At 30.3% G+C, this 15,742-nt stretch overlaps 3 protein-coding genes across 4 annotated transcripts in view; 1 reads left to right on the top strand and 2 right to left on the bottom strand.

The window, feature by feature from the left end:
• Window positions 1–1,415: 1,415 nt before the first annotated feature.
• LOC108904867 (CDK5RAP1-like protein) lies at window positions 1,416–3,470 on the bottom strand. Its single transcript, XM_018707566.1, has 3 exons — window positions 2,260–3,470; window positions 1,838–2,172; window positions 1,416–1,786 (listed from the first exon to the last, which is right to left on the bottom strand). The coding sequence occupies exons 1-3, from the start codon at window positions 3,385–3,387 to the stop codon at window positions 1,450–1,452; spliced, it is 1,800 nt and encodes a 599-aa protein (XP_018563082.1). The 5' UTR covers window positions 3,388–3,470; the 3' UTR covers window positions 1,416–1,449.
• A 272-nt stretch (window positions 3,471–3,742) lies between these two features.
• Window positions 3,743–15,742, top strand: part of LOC108904876 (sodium-independent sulfate anion transporter-like) — a 23,550-nt gene continuing 11,550 nt past the window's right edge. The window contains exon 1 of one of the 2 annotated variants that reach the window (XM_018707581.1): window positions 3,743–3,935. In XM_018707581.1, coding sequence (XP_018563097.1) covers window positions 3,908–3,935 — 28 coding nt within the window. In that variant the 5' untranslated portion in view covers window positions 3,743–3,907. Of the gene's footprint in view, window positions 3,936–9,570; window positions 9,699–15,742 lie in introns of those variants that run through there. The other variant, XM_018707580.1, reaches the window with a different exon arrangement.
• LOC108904877 (39S ribosomal protein L12, mitochondrial) lies at window positions 4,056–4,884 on the bottom strand. Its single transcript, XM_018707585.1, has 2 exons — window positions 4,725–4,884; window positions 4,056–4,673 (listed from the first exon to the last, which is right to left on the bottom strand). Exons 1-2 carry the CDS (start codon window positions 4,793–4,795, stop codon window positions 4,184–4,186), a joined length of 561 nt encoding a protein of 186 aa, XP_018563101.1. The 5' UTR covers window positions 4,796–4,884; the 3' UTR covers window positions 4,056–4,183.

Below are 15,742 nucleotides of genomic sequence, written 5' to 3'. Positions count from 1 at the left end.
CCCCAATTGAGAAGCCCCTTACTAAAATTTTTGAATACTTTTATGATGATCTATTTCAACTTTTAATGAGCATTCACGATGTCAAAATTCATAATTTTCCTTCAACCCATTTTAGAAATATTTAAAAAAAAAATGAATTTCTTGAGGCCCCTTTAGGGGGGCGTAGCTCCCTTAGGAAGCATTTCTCGACCCATGTTTATATAAAAAAATATTCTTATTTTTGGAAATTGAATCAAGTGGTAAATTATTGGGCACTAACTATGAGACACCCTGTATAATAAAAATTTGATTCAGCAAAACAAAACTCTCAAAATTACCAAATTTGCTGATTTCGGTAAATCCAAACTAAATTTACAGAAATTTTGTTCAAACATGTTTCCCTCTCGTACCTTTATTTTATGTATTACATCAAAATATACAGGGTGTTCCTTAATTATATGCGAATATTTAAGAGAGTGATTCTACATGGAAAATTAATGATAGTTTGCTTTGTAAACTATGATCCAAAAATGTTCCGTTGCGAAAATAAAAGATGTTACAATTTTAAGAAAAAAAAAAAGAAATTTATTAATATTTTCGAAAACACATGATATTTCAGTAATAGCTAATAAAGGCAGGTTTTTCAACATAAACATAATTTTTAGCTCTAACAGTGGCATGACAACTAGCACTGACTGATATTTTTAAAGAAAAAAATGGTACGCCAATGGTATTTTTCCCAAATAAAATTATTTTTGAAATCCCCGTTCAATTCGAAAGATAAAAGCTCTCGAGTTTTTGTCCTGCGATGCGCTGTTTTTGAGTAAAAAAATAAAAATTTCCATAATTAATTAATGTAATTATTGAAGAATATAACTTTGAATAATCCTAGTTGGCCTGGAATATGTCGCTTGCATTTCTGACATTTTGAAGTAAGTAGCTGTCGTTCAAAATATTTATTAATTTCCTTCTTTTTCCTAAAATTTTAACACCTCGTATTTTCGCAACGGAACAATTTTGGATCATAGTTTGTAAAGTAAACTATCATTAATTTTTCATATAGAATCACACCCTTAAATATTCGCATATCATTAAGGAACACCCTGTATGATATGACCAAAATTAAGTAAAATTTACTCAGGATCTTAATAGGAATATTTTTGGTTGACCTTATTAATTTTTTGAAAAAATGCATTTGTATAGTTGGCCATGCCTTTATGCATACCTTGGCACTCTTGGCAGCAAACTAAATAACTCAAAAATATATTTTTTTTAGAACTCCATAATTAACCGCTTAGATATAAATGACGTTCTTTCTTATTTACATGCCTGGTATAAATCCATAAACAGACAGATAACCCTGGAGAATAAAATTAATGATTTTATTAATGAATATTATCATAAATATTTTGAACAATTTTTATTCAACTATTTTATTAAATAATTTAAAAACAATTTACAGTTTTACTCTTAAATTTGTATAGCTCTTTGGTGACGGTCTTCCAAATAAAAATCTTGAAGATTGGTCAAATACAAAGGAATAGCTTTCAATACTTGAGAATTTGCATCATTTACGTGTACAGCAACATAATCTCCAGGGATAATTTCTCTGCCACTGCCACCATTTTTAAAAGGTACAGTTTCATTTGCAGGCAAAATGACGCGAATGTTTTGGTCATTCCTTCCTTTTAGGAAATTCTTAGATCTTCTACTATATCCTTCAACTAAAACTAGGTGGGTTTTGCCGATTTGTGTTCTGTTCAGTTTTAAGGCAATTTGGCGGAAGACTTGAATCATTCGTTCTAACCTAAAATGTGAAATGTTACAAGAATAATAAGTTGTATAGCTTTCCATGTACCTTTTTTGTTTAATTTCTGGCGAAACGTCATCTTTGAACCTCCTATGAGCGGTAGTTTTCTCCCTCATACTATAAGGAAACAAATATGCTGTGTTGTATTGAACTTCCTCCATTAATGTTATGGTATCTTCGAATTCTTCAACGGTTTCACCACAAAATCCACAGATAAAGTCAGAACTCAACGCAACTTGTGGCAAGTGATGTCTTATGTGTTGAACAAGTTCTATATAAGCTTCCCTAGTGTACCCTCTTCTCATTCGTTCAAGCACAGCCGAATTACCGGATTGTGCTGGCATGTGGAGATTTTTACAGATGTTTGAATGTGACTGGATTGTCTAAAATATACACAATTTGATATTAAATAAAATAAGAATTGAAATCAGTACTTTAGACTGTGTATAACTATTTTTATAGAAATTTACCTGGATCACCTCATCTGGAAAATCTTTAGGATGTGGAGAAGTGAACCTGATTCTCATTTCAGGATTAACATGGGCAACTTTGTGTAGTAAATCTGCAAACCTTAAACCACCCTTTTTCACTTTATACACTGTCTTGAAACCTTTTGCCATACTCGTGAAATTGTTAATATTATGACCCTCTGAAAGATCTCTGTAACTATTCACATTTTGACCTAATAAAGTCACTTCTTTAACCCCTTGTTCCGATAATTGTTCTACTTCCCTCAAAATCGATGAGGCAGGCCTAGATCTCTCACGTCCCCTTGTAAAAGGAACGATGCAATATGTACACATGTTGTCACAGCCTCGCATGATTGAAACAAAAGCAGAGACAGAGTCTTCATTTAGTCGTACAGGAGTAATATCGGCGTATGTTTCATCTAATGACAGTAACACATTAACAGACCTTTGATTACTTTCTGTTAAGGCTAATAATCTCGGAAGGTCTCTATAGCTGTCTGGCCCCGCTACAACATCTACCATACAGTCCCTCTCTAGCACTTTTTCTTTAAGACGCTCTGCCATGCAACCTAACAATCCTATTTTCAAAGAAGGCCTATCTTTCAGACGCATCCTTCTAATACCTTTAAAAAAGTTCAATCGAGCCCAAATTCTTTCTTCAGCACTGTCTCTAATTGCACAAGTTACAATGAGGATAACATCAGCTTCGATAACGTCCTTAGTACGTTCAAACTTATTATCTTTTAATATTGCCCATATTATTTCAGTATCGTTTACATTCATTTGACAACCGTACACGTCAAAATAAACTTTCCTTTTAGCTGTGTATCGGTTAATGTCCTGCAGATAAGGTACAACTTGTTCTTCAGGAAGGTTTTCTTGATCACTTAGATGCTCATTTTTAAAAAAATCCTTCAAATTAGGACCGTTCAGTAGTTTATGTCTGAACTTCGATCGGGTGGTATCCTTTCCCTCTGATTCATTTTCTATTGAAATATGGGCAATATTTCTATAGATTCGAGTGCATGAAAGTTTACGTAAACCTAACCTATAATTAAATATTTTTTTGCTAAATTTACCCTTAAAGACTAATGGTATGGTGTTTAAAACTGTGGTGTTTATATGCATTTTTGAAAATTAAGAATTTACATGGTACAGGCAACAATTTTAATTATAAAAACATAACCTATAAATATGATTTGTATAATTATGTGAAGTTAGCCGCGAAGAAATGTCAAATTATATAATTTGATGCCAATGTAAGAAAAATAAAACGTTCTAATACCTTTGAACACTATTAACAGAAAAACCTTTTAGCGTACACGTTTAGCTAACTGAACTGATTACAGAGTAAAATAATAATATACCTAGAGTTAATATACTCTTTATTTTATATTTCTCTCTTTATCTAAAGTTCACGAACAATTAACAAATAAACAACGCGGAAATAATACAGAAATAAACAATAGTTTATCTGAAATAGGTTTATATTTATTTTCTTTATCTCTAACAGTATTTAAATAACTTTCAATAAAATAGACTACAAAAAGTTCCAAATTTAAATGTTTTAGTTTTAAGGCTGAAGCTATATAAGAAATTGCTTTCGTTAATTATATTTATGTTCCTTAACATTATTTTATATTAAAGAATGGATACTGAAGAAACGCCATTATTAGGTAAGTCTTCCATAATTTTCTCTCATAATTACATTAGAAGTTAATAAATATCCATTTTCATGTCAAAATTAAAGAAAAAAAATTTTGGTAAAGGTATTTTACGTAAAAGAAATCTTCAAATTTGAGTTCATTTTGTATCAAGTTTTTCGCATCAAATAGGTAACTACCACAATTTTATTACAAAATTGGTAAATAACATTCAGTCACAAACTAGAACAATTACAATTACACCATTTTTTCTATTCTCTCTAATCTATTTCTACAGTCCCGCCCACCTTCTCTATCGCTTCTTTCAATTTATCGGCCTCTTCTTTAGGTATATCCTCCTTCACAATAGTTGGGGCGCTTTCCACAAATTTCTTAGCTTGCACTAAGTTCATACCTTCCATTAAATTCTTTATTTCCTTGATTAGCGCTACCTTTTGTTTCTCATCAAATTTCATCAACTTTACATTGTACGTTGATTTAACTTTTCTTGGAGCTTCGTCTTCCTCTTCAGCTGCGGCAGGAGCAGCAGCTGCAAAACCACCAACTGGAAAAGCAGGTGCATCAGGTAGATTTAAGCGTTTCTTCAACAGTCCACTTAATTCAGAAACCTCGATGAGGTTAAGTTGTGAAATTTCTGTTACCAATTTTTCTATTTTCGGTGAAACGGGCTTCTCTACATTACTTGGTGGCGGAACTGTAAGATTTTCTATTGGTGCTGATTGCACTTCCGCAGATTGAGGCGCCGGAGTACTAAAATTTAAAGTTTAGTAAATGATAGGGCTAATAAGATAATGTACATACCATTTTGTGATGCCTCTTTTCCAAGATTTAAAGCCGGATCGAGTCAATGTTAATATTCTTGCGTTTTGCATTTCGGTATAAAATTAAATATTAAAAATAATAATTTTTGAGGTTATTAAGTAACTCCTCGACATGAACGCCAAGACATGAAAGAAGTTAGGTACAATAGGCAATATAGGCATAGTCCATAGAACAGAATATAAGCACGAACTACACAAAATTAAAAATGATAGACACACCAAAAAATAGCAAGTTATTTGAGTATTTCTATTCTACCACACCGAAAAGAAAAAAAATAAGTAGATTATCTATGACCCTAAAATACAATTAAAAAAAAAACGAATTTAAAACACAACTTACATGTTAGCCAATGTTTTTCGATCATATTTCACATTCAACCAATAAGCTTGTGGGCTTTTGCTTTATAAAGCAAAAGAAAACAGTTTTGATAAGATTTAAGCACAATGGTGAATTATTGAAGTAAAATATCTAGTAGTATTAGATTATGTGTGCGGTTATTAGACCGATCGAAATAACTCATTTATAGGAGAAAAAAAAAAAAATTGTTACCTGGACTTTTATAAGTGGAAATGGTAAAGGGGCTTATAATAAACGTAAAAAAAATAAATGCGTGAGCAGGGGCGGCGGAGGGTTGATTTGGGGGGTTGAAGAGGGGTGAAAAATGGTATCATTGAGATTTCTGGCGAAAGTTGATGTCAAACAAAAAAGTATCCAATACAAAAGTTATAGATCATGAAAAAATCTACAACTCTTGTAGAGGGCACTTTTGAAGATAACCTCAAAATTTCCGAGAAAAATGCGAAAAACAGGTTTTTTTCTTTTTTTTCGTTTTTTATTTCTCATTTCCGCAAAAATAATTTAATTTTGACGAAACTTGGTGAAAGTATACTTTCCTGTGTCTTAAATAACCACAATTTTTTTTAGATAAAAAAATCAAGAAGTTTCCGAGATATTCATATTTTCCGGTCTGAAACACTTTTTTTTCAAAGAAAAATTCTACTTAAAAAAATCATCGTACAGAGTTCTGCCGGTAATCATTTTTTTCGTTTTGACATATACTTTTTGGTGAAATAAAAAAAATTGGAATCGCAGTTCAAAAACATGCTCAAAAATGCAAAAAAGAAAAATGACTCTTGCAGAAATGAGTTTTTCAGTAATTATTGTTGATAGTTTGTTTAAATTTAAAGAAAATTCAAAAACTGATTACACCATTCGATTGTACGGAAAAAATACAAAAGAAACTGTGTCTCATTGTTTGACCCGAAATTTTATTTTTGTACAGTATTGCTATAAACATAATATTTTTTTTCGTAGGATCGATTAATGTACTTATTTTTTTTAACTTTGAATTGAATTCATAGATGTATAAGCGACTCTTTAATTAAATTATGTAAAATTCAGATTTTTGCTTTCAAAATTTAAAAAATATTTACAAAGGATATTTACAGTTAATAATACTAGGCGAATCTTGGTCTTTTTGGCAGCCTTTTAACTTGAACTTCATCGTCCGATCCTTCATTAGAACCCAGTCTTCCTGTTCTTCAAACGTTTCTTTGATATCACTTAATTCTTCGTTTAATTGATCTTCCGGGTTCAAGCAAAGACTGGGCTTCTCAATTTCATGTGAAATGTCTTCGGAATCACTGAAATTTTCCGAAATTTTGTCAACGTTCAAACAATTGTCCGAACCATGACATTTTGTACATAAATCTGTACATCGCACTCCATGTTTTCGACACCCGCATCTATTACCGTTGGTAAAACCTTTTTATGAGACTAATGCAGAATCAAAAGTCATTGTTCGAAATGGTTGTAAATTAATTTCGTCTATTTACAAATGCACAAATGATAAATTATCTCTGGATGATTTGAGATTTCAGCAATACAAAGTATTAACTGCAAAGTCTACTTTTAAATTAGAAAAATTACCACCAACTGTCGGAGCAGCTACACAACACTCCTATAGAGCATACTTTCAGCTTCAGACGTGGCTTGGAAACAAAATAACTGCAACCAAGTGGGGCTGGAAAGAAGTAATTGCGAATAATTCCAAAATACTCATGCCTCGCTTTACAGAAGTTTCAGTCGTTCCTGAAGATTTAATAAAAACAATCTCTTGCAGCTGCGAAACCAGTTGTGACGGTAATAGATGCGGGTGTCGAAAACATGGACTGCGATGTACAGATTTATGTACAAAATGTCATGGTTCGGACAATTGTTTGAACCTTGACAAAATTTCAGAAAATTTCAGTGATTCCGAAGACATTTCAAATGAAATCGAGCAGCCCAGTCTTTGCTTGAACCCGGAAGATCAATTAACCGAAGAATTAAGTGATATCGAAGAAACGTTTGAAGATCAGGAAGAAACCCAGTTTAATGAAGGATAGGACGATGAAGATCAATTTAAAAAGTTGCCAAAAAGACCAAGATTCGCCTAGTATTATTAACTGTAAATATCCTTTGTAAATATTTTTTAAATTTTGAAAGCAAAAATCTGAATTTTACATAATTTAATTAAAGAGTCGCTTATACATCTATGAATTCAATTCAAAGTTAAAAAAAATAAGTACATTAATCGATCCTACGAAAAAAAAATATTATGTTTATAGCAATACTGTACAAAAATAAAATTTCGGGTCAAACAATGAGACACAGTTTCTTTTGTATTTTTTCCGTACAATCGAATGGTGTAATCAGTTTTTGAATTTTCTTTAAATTTAAACAAACTATCAACAATAATTACTGAAAAATTCATTTCTGCAAGAGTCATTTTTCTTTTTTGCATTTTTGAGCATGTTTTTGAACTGCGATTCCAATTTTTTTTATTTCACCAAAAAGTATATGTCAAAACGAAAAAAATGATTACCGGCAGAACTCTGTACGATGATTTTTTTAAGTAGAATTTTTCTTTGAAAAAAAAGTGTTTCAGACCGGAAAATATGAATATCTCGGAAACTTCTTGATTTTTTTATCTAAAAAAAATTGTGGTTATTTAAGACACAGGAAAGTATACTTTCACCAAGTTTCGTCAAAATTAAATTATTTTTGCGGAAATGAGAAATAAAAAACGAAAAAAAAGAAAAAAACCTGTTTTTCGCATTTTTCTCGGAAATTTTGAGGTTATCTTCAAAAGTGCCCTCTACAAGAGTTGTAGATTTTTTCATGATCTATAACTTTTGTATTGGATACTTTTTTGTTTGACATAAACTTTCGCCAGAAATCTCAATGATACCATTTTTCACCCCTCTTCAACCCCCCAAATCAACCCTCCGCCGCCCCTGCTCACGCATTTATTTTTTTTACGTTTATTATAAGCCCCTTTACCATTTCCACTTATAAAAGTCCAGGTAACCATTTTTTTTTCTCTAAGTGTAATTTGGTTGGACTATATGTAATTGTAATGTAATTATACTGTTTATTGAGTTGGGTCTTTTAACAGTTTAATGGGTTTTGTGAACAGAGCAGAAACTTAAAATATTGCATGTTTACGTATTGCTTTTATTATTTTTAATTCATTTTATTAAACATAAATTGAAAAAAGTACAGGAAACGTAATAAAAACTTATTGGAATATACAGATACTACCTACTACCTTGTATTTTGAGTCGTTTGCTTTTTCTATACTGTTATGTAATGTCCCTATTCTTTTCTCGTTAATAATATATCCTGTACCCTTAATTTTCTTTTTGCTCGTTTTAATTGATGATTTTTTTGGAACACGAACCAAATTTAATAAATGTTTTTTTTAGAAAAGTAATAAGTAATAAAACCTAATAAGAATATAATATTTTAGTGGTTATTATATCAATTAATATCGATTTTATTAATTCAAACTACTCAAAAAATTATAACAAAACCATTTTTCCAACGTTCACCAAGGAACCAAGTTAAAAACAAAATTTCACTAAAAATCTAAAAAACAAACAAACTTGAATTCGTTTTACAAGAGACCTATTTGTAATCTGCTTTTTGCGACATTGCGAAATTCGAATAAAATATACAATTTTGCTTCAAAATGCAGATACCTACATATAACAGTAAATAGAGAACAAATATCTGTACCGTGATCGTGATACCTAGGTAGGTATAGTAACATTAAGTCGTTGTTCAATTTAAATATTTTTCTCATTGGGAATTAGATACACGAAGAAAAAAGTTTGATTATTTACATTTAATTGTATATATTAACTTTCCTTGGTAATCAAGTCAACGAATGAAGAATTGCTTGGCTCAATCGTCATTCTGCAAAAAAATGCAATCATTTGTATGCATTCTTAACACTTCCCATGTATCCAAGAGTATGTAATATCTACCCTAGTGTCCAGTATCTGATGTTCAGTGTACCTAGTTCAAATTACCGAAAATAACAATCGGATTCCTAAACTTATTTCAATAATCGGATTAACAGGTTATTTTTCGAATTAAATAGCCCATCACTAGAAAATAGTTTATAAATGGACTCCAACCTATTATAATCAGTAGGTAGTTTCAGTAATTGCCTGATGATACAAATGAAAGCCTAACTTTTCATCTTCACTCTTCAGGCATTTCCAAAGCCTTGTAGACTTTTAAATTTAAATAGAAATAATATATTAGGATAGAGGTACATAATTCGATTACATATCAATAATAGTACCTATATCTGGTATTATACCTAAATAATTTAAAAACATCAGCTATTAAGTGTAAACAACTAATTTTAAATACAAGAGCATATGTAATATGCATTAATGCAATATGAAAATATCTTAAAATAGTCGGAGATGATATGTGGGTTATGAAATCATTGTAACGTTTGGGTAATTCGGGTCCATTGATAAGAGCAATAGGTCGGATTAAAGAATTATAAAATTATTATTTGATTAAACAGACTTCGCTGGAGTTCATCCCATCCAGTTTTGTCTAAAATGTGTTGGGAACATGTGCGGTCTAAGATTCCGCAAGAAATTTGGGGTAAGTCCTGTCTGAAACATAGGCATTTCCATACATTTTTTGTTACATTACAGTTTTTTAATCTACAGTAGGTAGTTTCCAATACTAACTAGAATGAAAATTAAAAAAATGTTAAACCTTAATAAAAGTAAATTAATTTTTAAGTAAGATATCAACTGGTAATAAAAAAATGCTTCTGCTTCCGTTTTTAATAAAAACCATGAATAGAAATGACTAGTTTTCTTCAAAATCTAGTTATCACTTTAAAACTGTACTAAGACCGGCTTTTTTTTACCTCCTAATAATTTTATTTGCTCATTAAATCTATATATGTCTTTCTCACAAAAAACATAGGCATAAGAAAATGAGAGACACAGATTTAATTGACAATAAAACTTGCTTGGCAGTTGAAAAAAATGGACCTAAAATTTCTAGACAAAAATAAGTTGCTTGGTAAATTCATTCCAGAATTGGTTACCTACTGCAAAAAATCGGGAATTTTCATTCCGACTTTCCTATGACTGAATTCGAACAACTGAAGTTAAAAAGGTTAGTTTTTTTCAGTTCCAATAATAAACTCATTTAATCGTAAATTGAATCTAAAGTGTTCCACCTCCCCCTCCCTAGCCTCACTCAATAAAAAACGGTCGTTGACGTTACTACACTACTAGACAAAATTAAAGGAACAAAACATATTCAAGAAATTTTTAGTGAATTCCGAAAGGCTCTCAGTGAAAAATGGCCTATCAAGATATAAGAAAATGCATTTTGAAGCTTTAAGTCTCTAATTTCAAGAACTTTAAACAATTTTTTTTTGAGATTTTCTTTGAGATTTTTTTGAGTAGGTAATCTAAAGAAATTCCCCAAAAAAAATTTTCCAATTTTTTTTTACGACTGTCCATGGACTCAGGAAAATTGTTACAACTCAGTCAACACAGAGATCAATTAGCTTATTTATTCAGCTTCAATTTGATTTTTTAACGGCCTCCCTGCGACTATTGGTTGCCGGCATATCGCAGTTTTGAAAACTAGAATAAATTCTCTACAAGAACCTGTCATAGTTATTATGAAGAAATTTTGTTTTCATCCTTGACACCAATTTGAAGTACAAAAATTACTGTTAACAGTTTTTTAGAAAATCTACCGCCGTGTTAGTTTTTATTCAATCATGATATCTTGCCAACCAATAGTCACATGAAAACTTTTCAAAAATCAAGCTGAATAAATAAGGTAACTGACCTCTGTATTGATTGAGTCCATGAAGTCTTAAAAATTTTCGAAAATTGTCTAAAGATCCTAAAACTTGAGACTTCAAAATGCTTTTTTTTCATCTTGATACGACCATTTTTTGCTGAGACACGGTCTTTCGAAAATCACTAAAAAATTCATGAAAATTTTTTGTTCCTTGAACTTTTTCCAATAGTCTATAACTGAAATTCTACATAAAACAATAAATTTAGTATGACTTTATCCAAAATGCTTGTTAATGGATACATTTTACAAATGTAGGTATATGTGTAGAAGATTAAAAATTACTCACCTGAATGTTAAAATTTAAAAATTGAATCAGTAAAACTCTTACGCGAAGAACGTTTTTATGATTTTTCTTGGTTTATGTTGATAGTTGGCTGTAACTCGTTTGACCTGTCGCTAGACTACATCAACTAAAAGGTTAGACCAGTAGCGTGGCTACCAAGTTCCCCGGACTTAACTCCCCTAGATTTTTTTTCATGCAGCCGTATGAGGGGTTTGGTTTACGAGATGCCAGTCGAGTCTGAATATTTGTCAGCACGTATTATAGCTTCCGCGATTGTATCAAAATAGATTCATAGATTCCAAAGATTTATAGGTTAGGTAGAGAAATTAGTTGAGTAATTTACATAAAACATTTAAATGATATTTAATAATTTCATCTGACTTACATTAGATTTACGAATATATACCTCTTTGAATGAAAATCGATTCTGAGTTGATCTTTTCTTCCTGTACCCAAAAAATGATCACCGAAAACCTCTCTCCGATCATTCACGCAATGTTATTATTTTCTCAAAATTTGGGTTTTAGAGGTTAGATCAAGACGGAATATAATGGTTATGTTATGCGTTGGTTACATCTAAAAAACAACTATCACATACTGCCAAGCAATATCTTTCCAAACCACTCGACAGTTTCACACCCATGAAAGCTAGACAAAAATATTCATAATTACATTGACAATTATTGTCTCTTATCTTATTGCGTTGCTAAACTGGTAGTGCCAACATCGACCAATGGTAGCGGGTAATCGCTCCGCGAGACAAGTGACGATTGGTTGTAAGTTTAAGGTAATTAATAAATTTTTAACCAACTGTCGTCATAAAAAACTAAACATGCAAAGGTGTTACAGGGTTAACTGGGATACTATGTACAATAAAACAATTATTTTTTATCAGTGTTAGGAAATATCTGTTGAGTTTTATCGAAGTTCTAGACGTCGCGTCGCAGCAGGTACTTGAGAGAATTGTTGCAAGATAAACATTTTGACCACATAGACATTTGTACTTCGTAAGCAAAACTCTAATTTTACCATAACGCAAGTACTTGTTAAGGTTTTGGTTGAATGCATGCATAGTTGGAAACATAGTCATTATATCATTCTGAGTGACCCTAATGACTAAAGCGTTTGTTGTATTTTTTTTGCCGACTGATTAGCAATAGAATAAATGAAATATGATTAATTGTGACTGTGAACAAGTAGATATGATACCGAAGAAGAGTTTAACATCTCGTGAGTATATAGCTACTATACAGTGTGTTTCACAATTGTCTCATTTCAGTGTAGGTGTAATTAAAATTCACTGTAGAAGAATTAATGATCATTTGCGTACTACATGCATTGTTTTTTAACATTTAGTTATTCAACTTTATAATGCATTTATATTAGGGTGGCCCAAAAAAAACGAATATTTTTTTTCGTGTCTCTTGTAAAAATATGTTAGTTTATCATGTTTTAAGAACCCCCTCAATAGATCAGGTCAAAAAAAAATTTTTTAGAGGTCGCTTAAGGTTTTTAAAAATTTCCAAAATCGTCAAAAATTGATTTTTTTTAAATTTTTTTTCTCGTTATTTTATCATTTTCTAGGTTGAAAAAAAATTATTTATTTATTTATTTCTATTATTTTGTTCATCAAATTATTAGTTCGTTGATATTTATTTTTAGAGGTCGCTCGAAAACAGGTAGCTATACTACTTTGAAAGTTAAAATAATTATGAGTGACCTTTAGAAATTAAAATATCGATTTGAAATTTTTAGAATCGAGATTTTTTTCAACCTAAAAAATGGTAAAATAACTAGAAAAAAATTAAAAAAAAAACAAATTTTGACGATTTTGGAAATTTTTAACAATCTTGAGCGACCTCAGAAAAATTTTTTTTGAGCTGATTTTTAGAGGGGGCTCTTAAAACATGATAAACTAACATAATTTCACAAGACACGAAAAAAATATTCGTTTTTTTTTTAGCCACCCTAAATTATATATTTCAATATTAAAAGCTACAGTATAAAAAAAATAAAAAAATCTTGTTTGAAAGATCATTGCAGAAAAAAAAAAATAAGAAATTTGTGGTTAAATTAGAAAGTAATATCAAAGTGTTTTGGTGCTCACAGCAATGGTAAGTTCTAATGTTATACAACTTTACAAAATGGAATTTTTTTATCGTTTAGACATTTCTTGTTATCACCAAAAAATATAAAAATGTTTTCATAATATAATAACATAAGTGCCATTGATGTTTATTATCTATTGATTCTAATCAATTTAATGAAGTATGAAGTAGGCCCTTTATTAAATTACCTTGGGTGTCCTTTATTAGAGTATCAAAACAAGAATTTTTATTTTTTTACGGTTTGTATTCACCATTGGGCAAAGTATCTGCGCTCTTATTATTTATCGACTATCAAAAAAGTGAATTTTATGGTTTTAAATCCCATTTCGTAAATTCAATTTTTGGAACACAAAATTTGATACTGATACTGATAATCTATTACATAACTAAACTACAAACAAATAGTAGACATGAATATACAGGGTAATTCAGTCATACTGTCATTAATTTTAATCACGTATTCAGAAGGCCTAATAAAGACAAAAACCGAAAAAAAACTTGTTAATATTTAATATATACCTAAATAAATATCTTATTCACTCTCCTGTCTAGGTAAAAAGGTCTGTTTTTGTCGTTCACTATTAAAAACGCAGAAAAAGCTAGATTAGTGACCGAATAGGTAGGTCAATCACGATAAATCTTTGTAGGTCAGTGCCCAGTGGTTAGGAGCGGTCCGAAAAGGAGTTTAAATAATGATTTGAATTTTCTTTTTAGCGCTAATATGTATTTTAATAGTTATTTATGCAACAAGTGCAAAAAGTAAGTGTTTATTGCACGCGACGTGAATTTGTCCAATGAGGGCTTTAGGCCGAGTTTGACAACACGTCGAGTGCAATAAACACTTTTTGCACGAGTTGCATACAATATTTTTTCTACGTTCATGAAAAAAAATGTTTTATTTAGGTGTAGAAAAATAAAAAAAGCACCACTCTTTAAAACGATTATAACTTTTTTCATATAGTTTTCTTGATTTGCTAGGTAATAGGTTTAATGACGCTGTATTTGCTATTTCACTAACTTCTGGTGGGGTCCCAACAAATTCTTCTTCATCACTATCATCTATTTTCCCAATAATATCACTCATTTTTAAACTTTGTTTAAATGTCAAAATTAATTTTTGACTGACATTTCTAGAACTGCAGAGTTGCATTATCCAAATCATAGTAGTCGTGATCGCGTATGTTTGAGGCATTTACGTTTGTGTTTATAAATTGTAATCATATGGCATTTTAGAAAAAAATGCATTTTCTAGTAATTTCGTAATCCAGTACATAATAAATATGATTGATAATAAAATAAAATCCGCAATTCTTTGAAACGTATTACAATCTCACAGAAAAAGGACTAAATATTTCGCTCATTTGAATATTTATGTTTGTCTTGATCACAAACCGCTGTACGATAATGACAGATGAGTGCAATAAATATTTATTGCACTAGTGCAATAAAGATCCACTTTTTCTAGTAAATATAGTTCAATAAAGTTGTGTTTATTGCATGAACGTAGAAAAAATTATTTTAATCGCGTATCCGTATTCTACTCATGTTTCCCTATCTTCCCTTAAAATTAATGACATTATGACTGAATCACCCTGTATAACCAGTAACCACTATGTGATACATTATTTGTGATTATATAAGCACTGTATTAAATTTCCACATCACTTTATTATTTAATTGAGAGATTTACTGCTTCCGACAGCAATTTTACAGAGTTTTATATTTTTTAAAAGTGTTATATGTCCAAAGTAGTATACAACAACTTTTTATTAATAACACAGACCAACAAAATATAACTTATTTTGGGAGCATAGACTTGAATATATATTTCCGAAGGATTTAGGTGCGCTGAATTCGAATCTGGCAGCAGAATTGCTCTATCACGTCAGGTTTTTGAGATATCCTAACCTAAAAGTACAAAAACATTGTTTTTCGTCATATTTGAGGTTATGTAGTAATCAGAGCTGGGTAATTACTTGTAATTTAAAAATAGTTACAATTACAAATTACTTTTTTAAAAAAAGGAAATAATTACAATTACAAAGTATATTCTTTAAAAAAGGAATTATATTAATTTAATTACAGTTACATGGAAAATGGATTTAGCAATTACTTTTCTAATTACTTTTATGATAAAGTAAATTATAGTGACCAAACAGAGAAAAAGGATAAAGTTAAGTTAAAAATTTTAATTAAAAGTGTTGTGTAATATTGCGTTTTATTATTTATTAGAATTGATACTAAAATGAAAAGATTATTCTTATTCATTTTCTAATATAGAATTTTTATATTTTTATTCCTAATCTAATAATTTAAACTAGTTCAGTTCATACTATAATTTTATATTATTGGTCAGGTAATTAATTCAACCCGATGCTCTTTTTTTGGTTGTTAGTACATTTGCAAAATATAGAATACAG

Source organism: Anoplophora glabripennis, unplaced genomic scaffold, assembly GCF_000390285.2.
Source record: "Anoplophora glabripennis isolate ALB-LARVAE unplaced genomic scaffold, Agla_2.0 scaffold167, whole genome shotgun sequence".
NCBI classification, from domain to species: Eukaryota; Metazoa; Arthropoda; class Insecta; order Coleoptera; family Cerambycidae; genus Anoplophora; species Anoplophora glabripennis.
The sequence above is the reverse complement of the archived record's forward strand: the minus strand, read 5'-3'. Positions and strand labels throughout refer to the sequence as shown.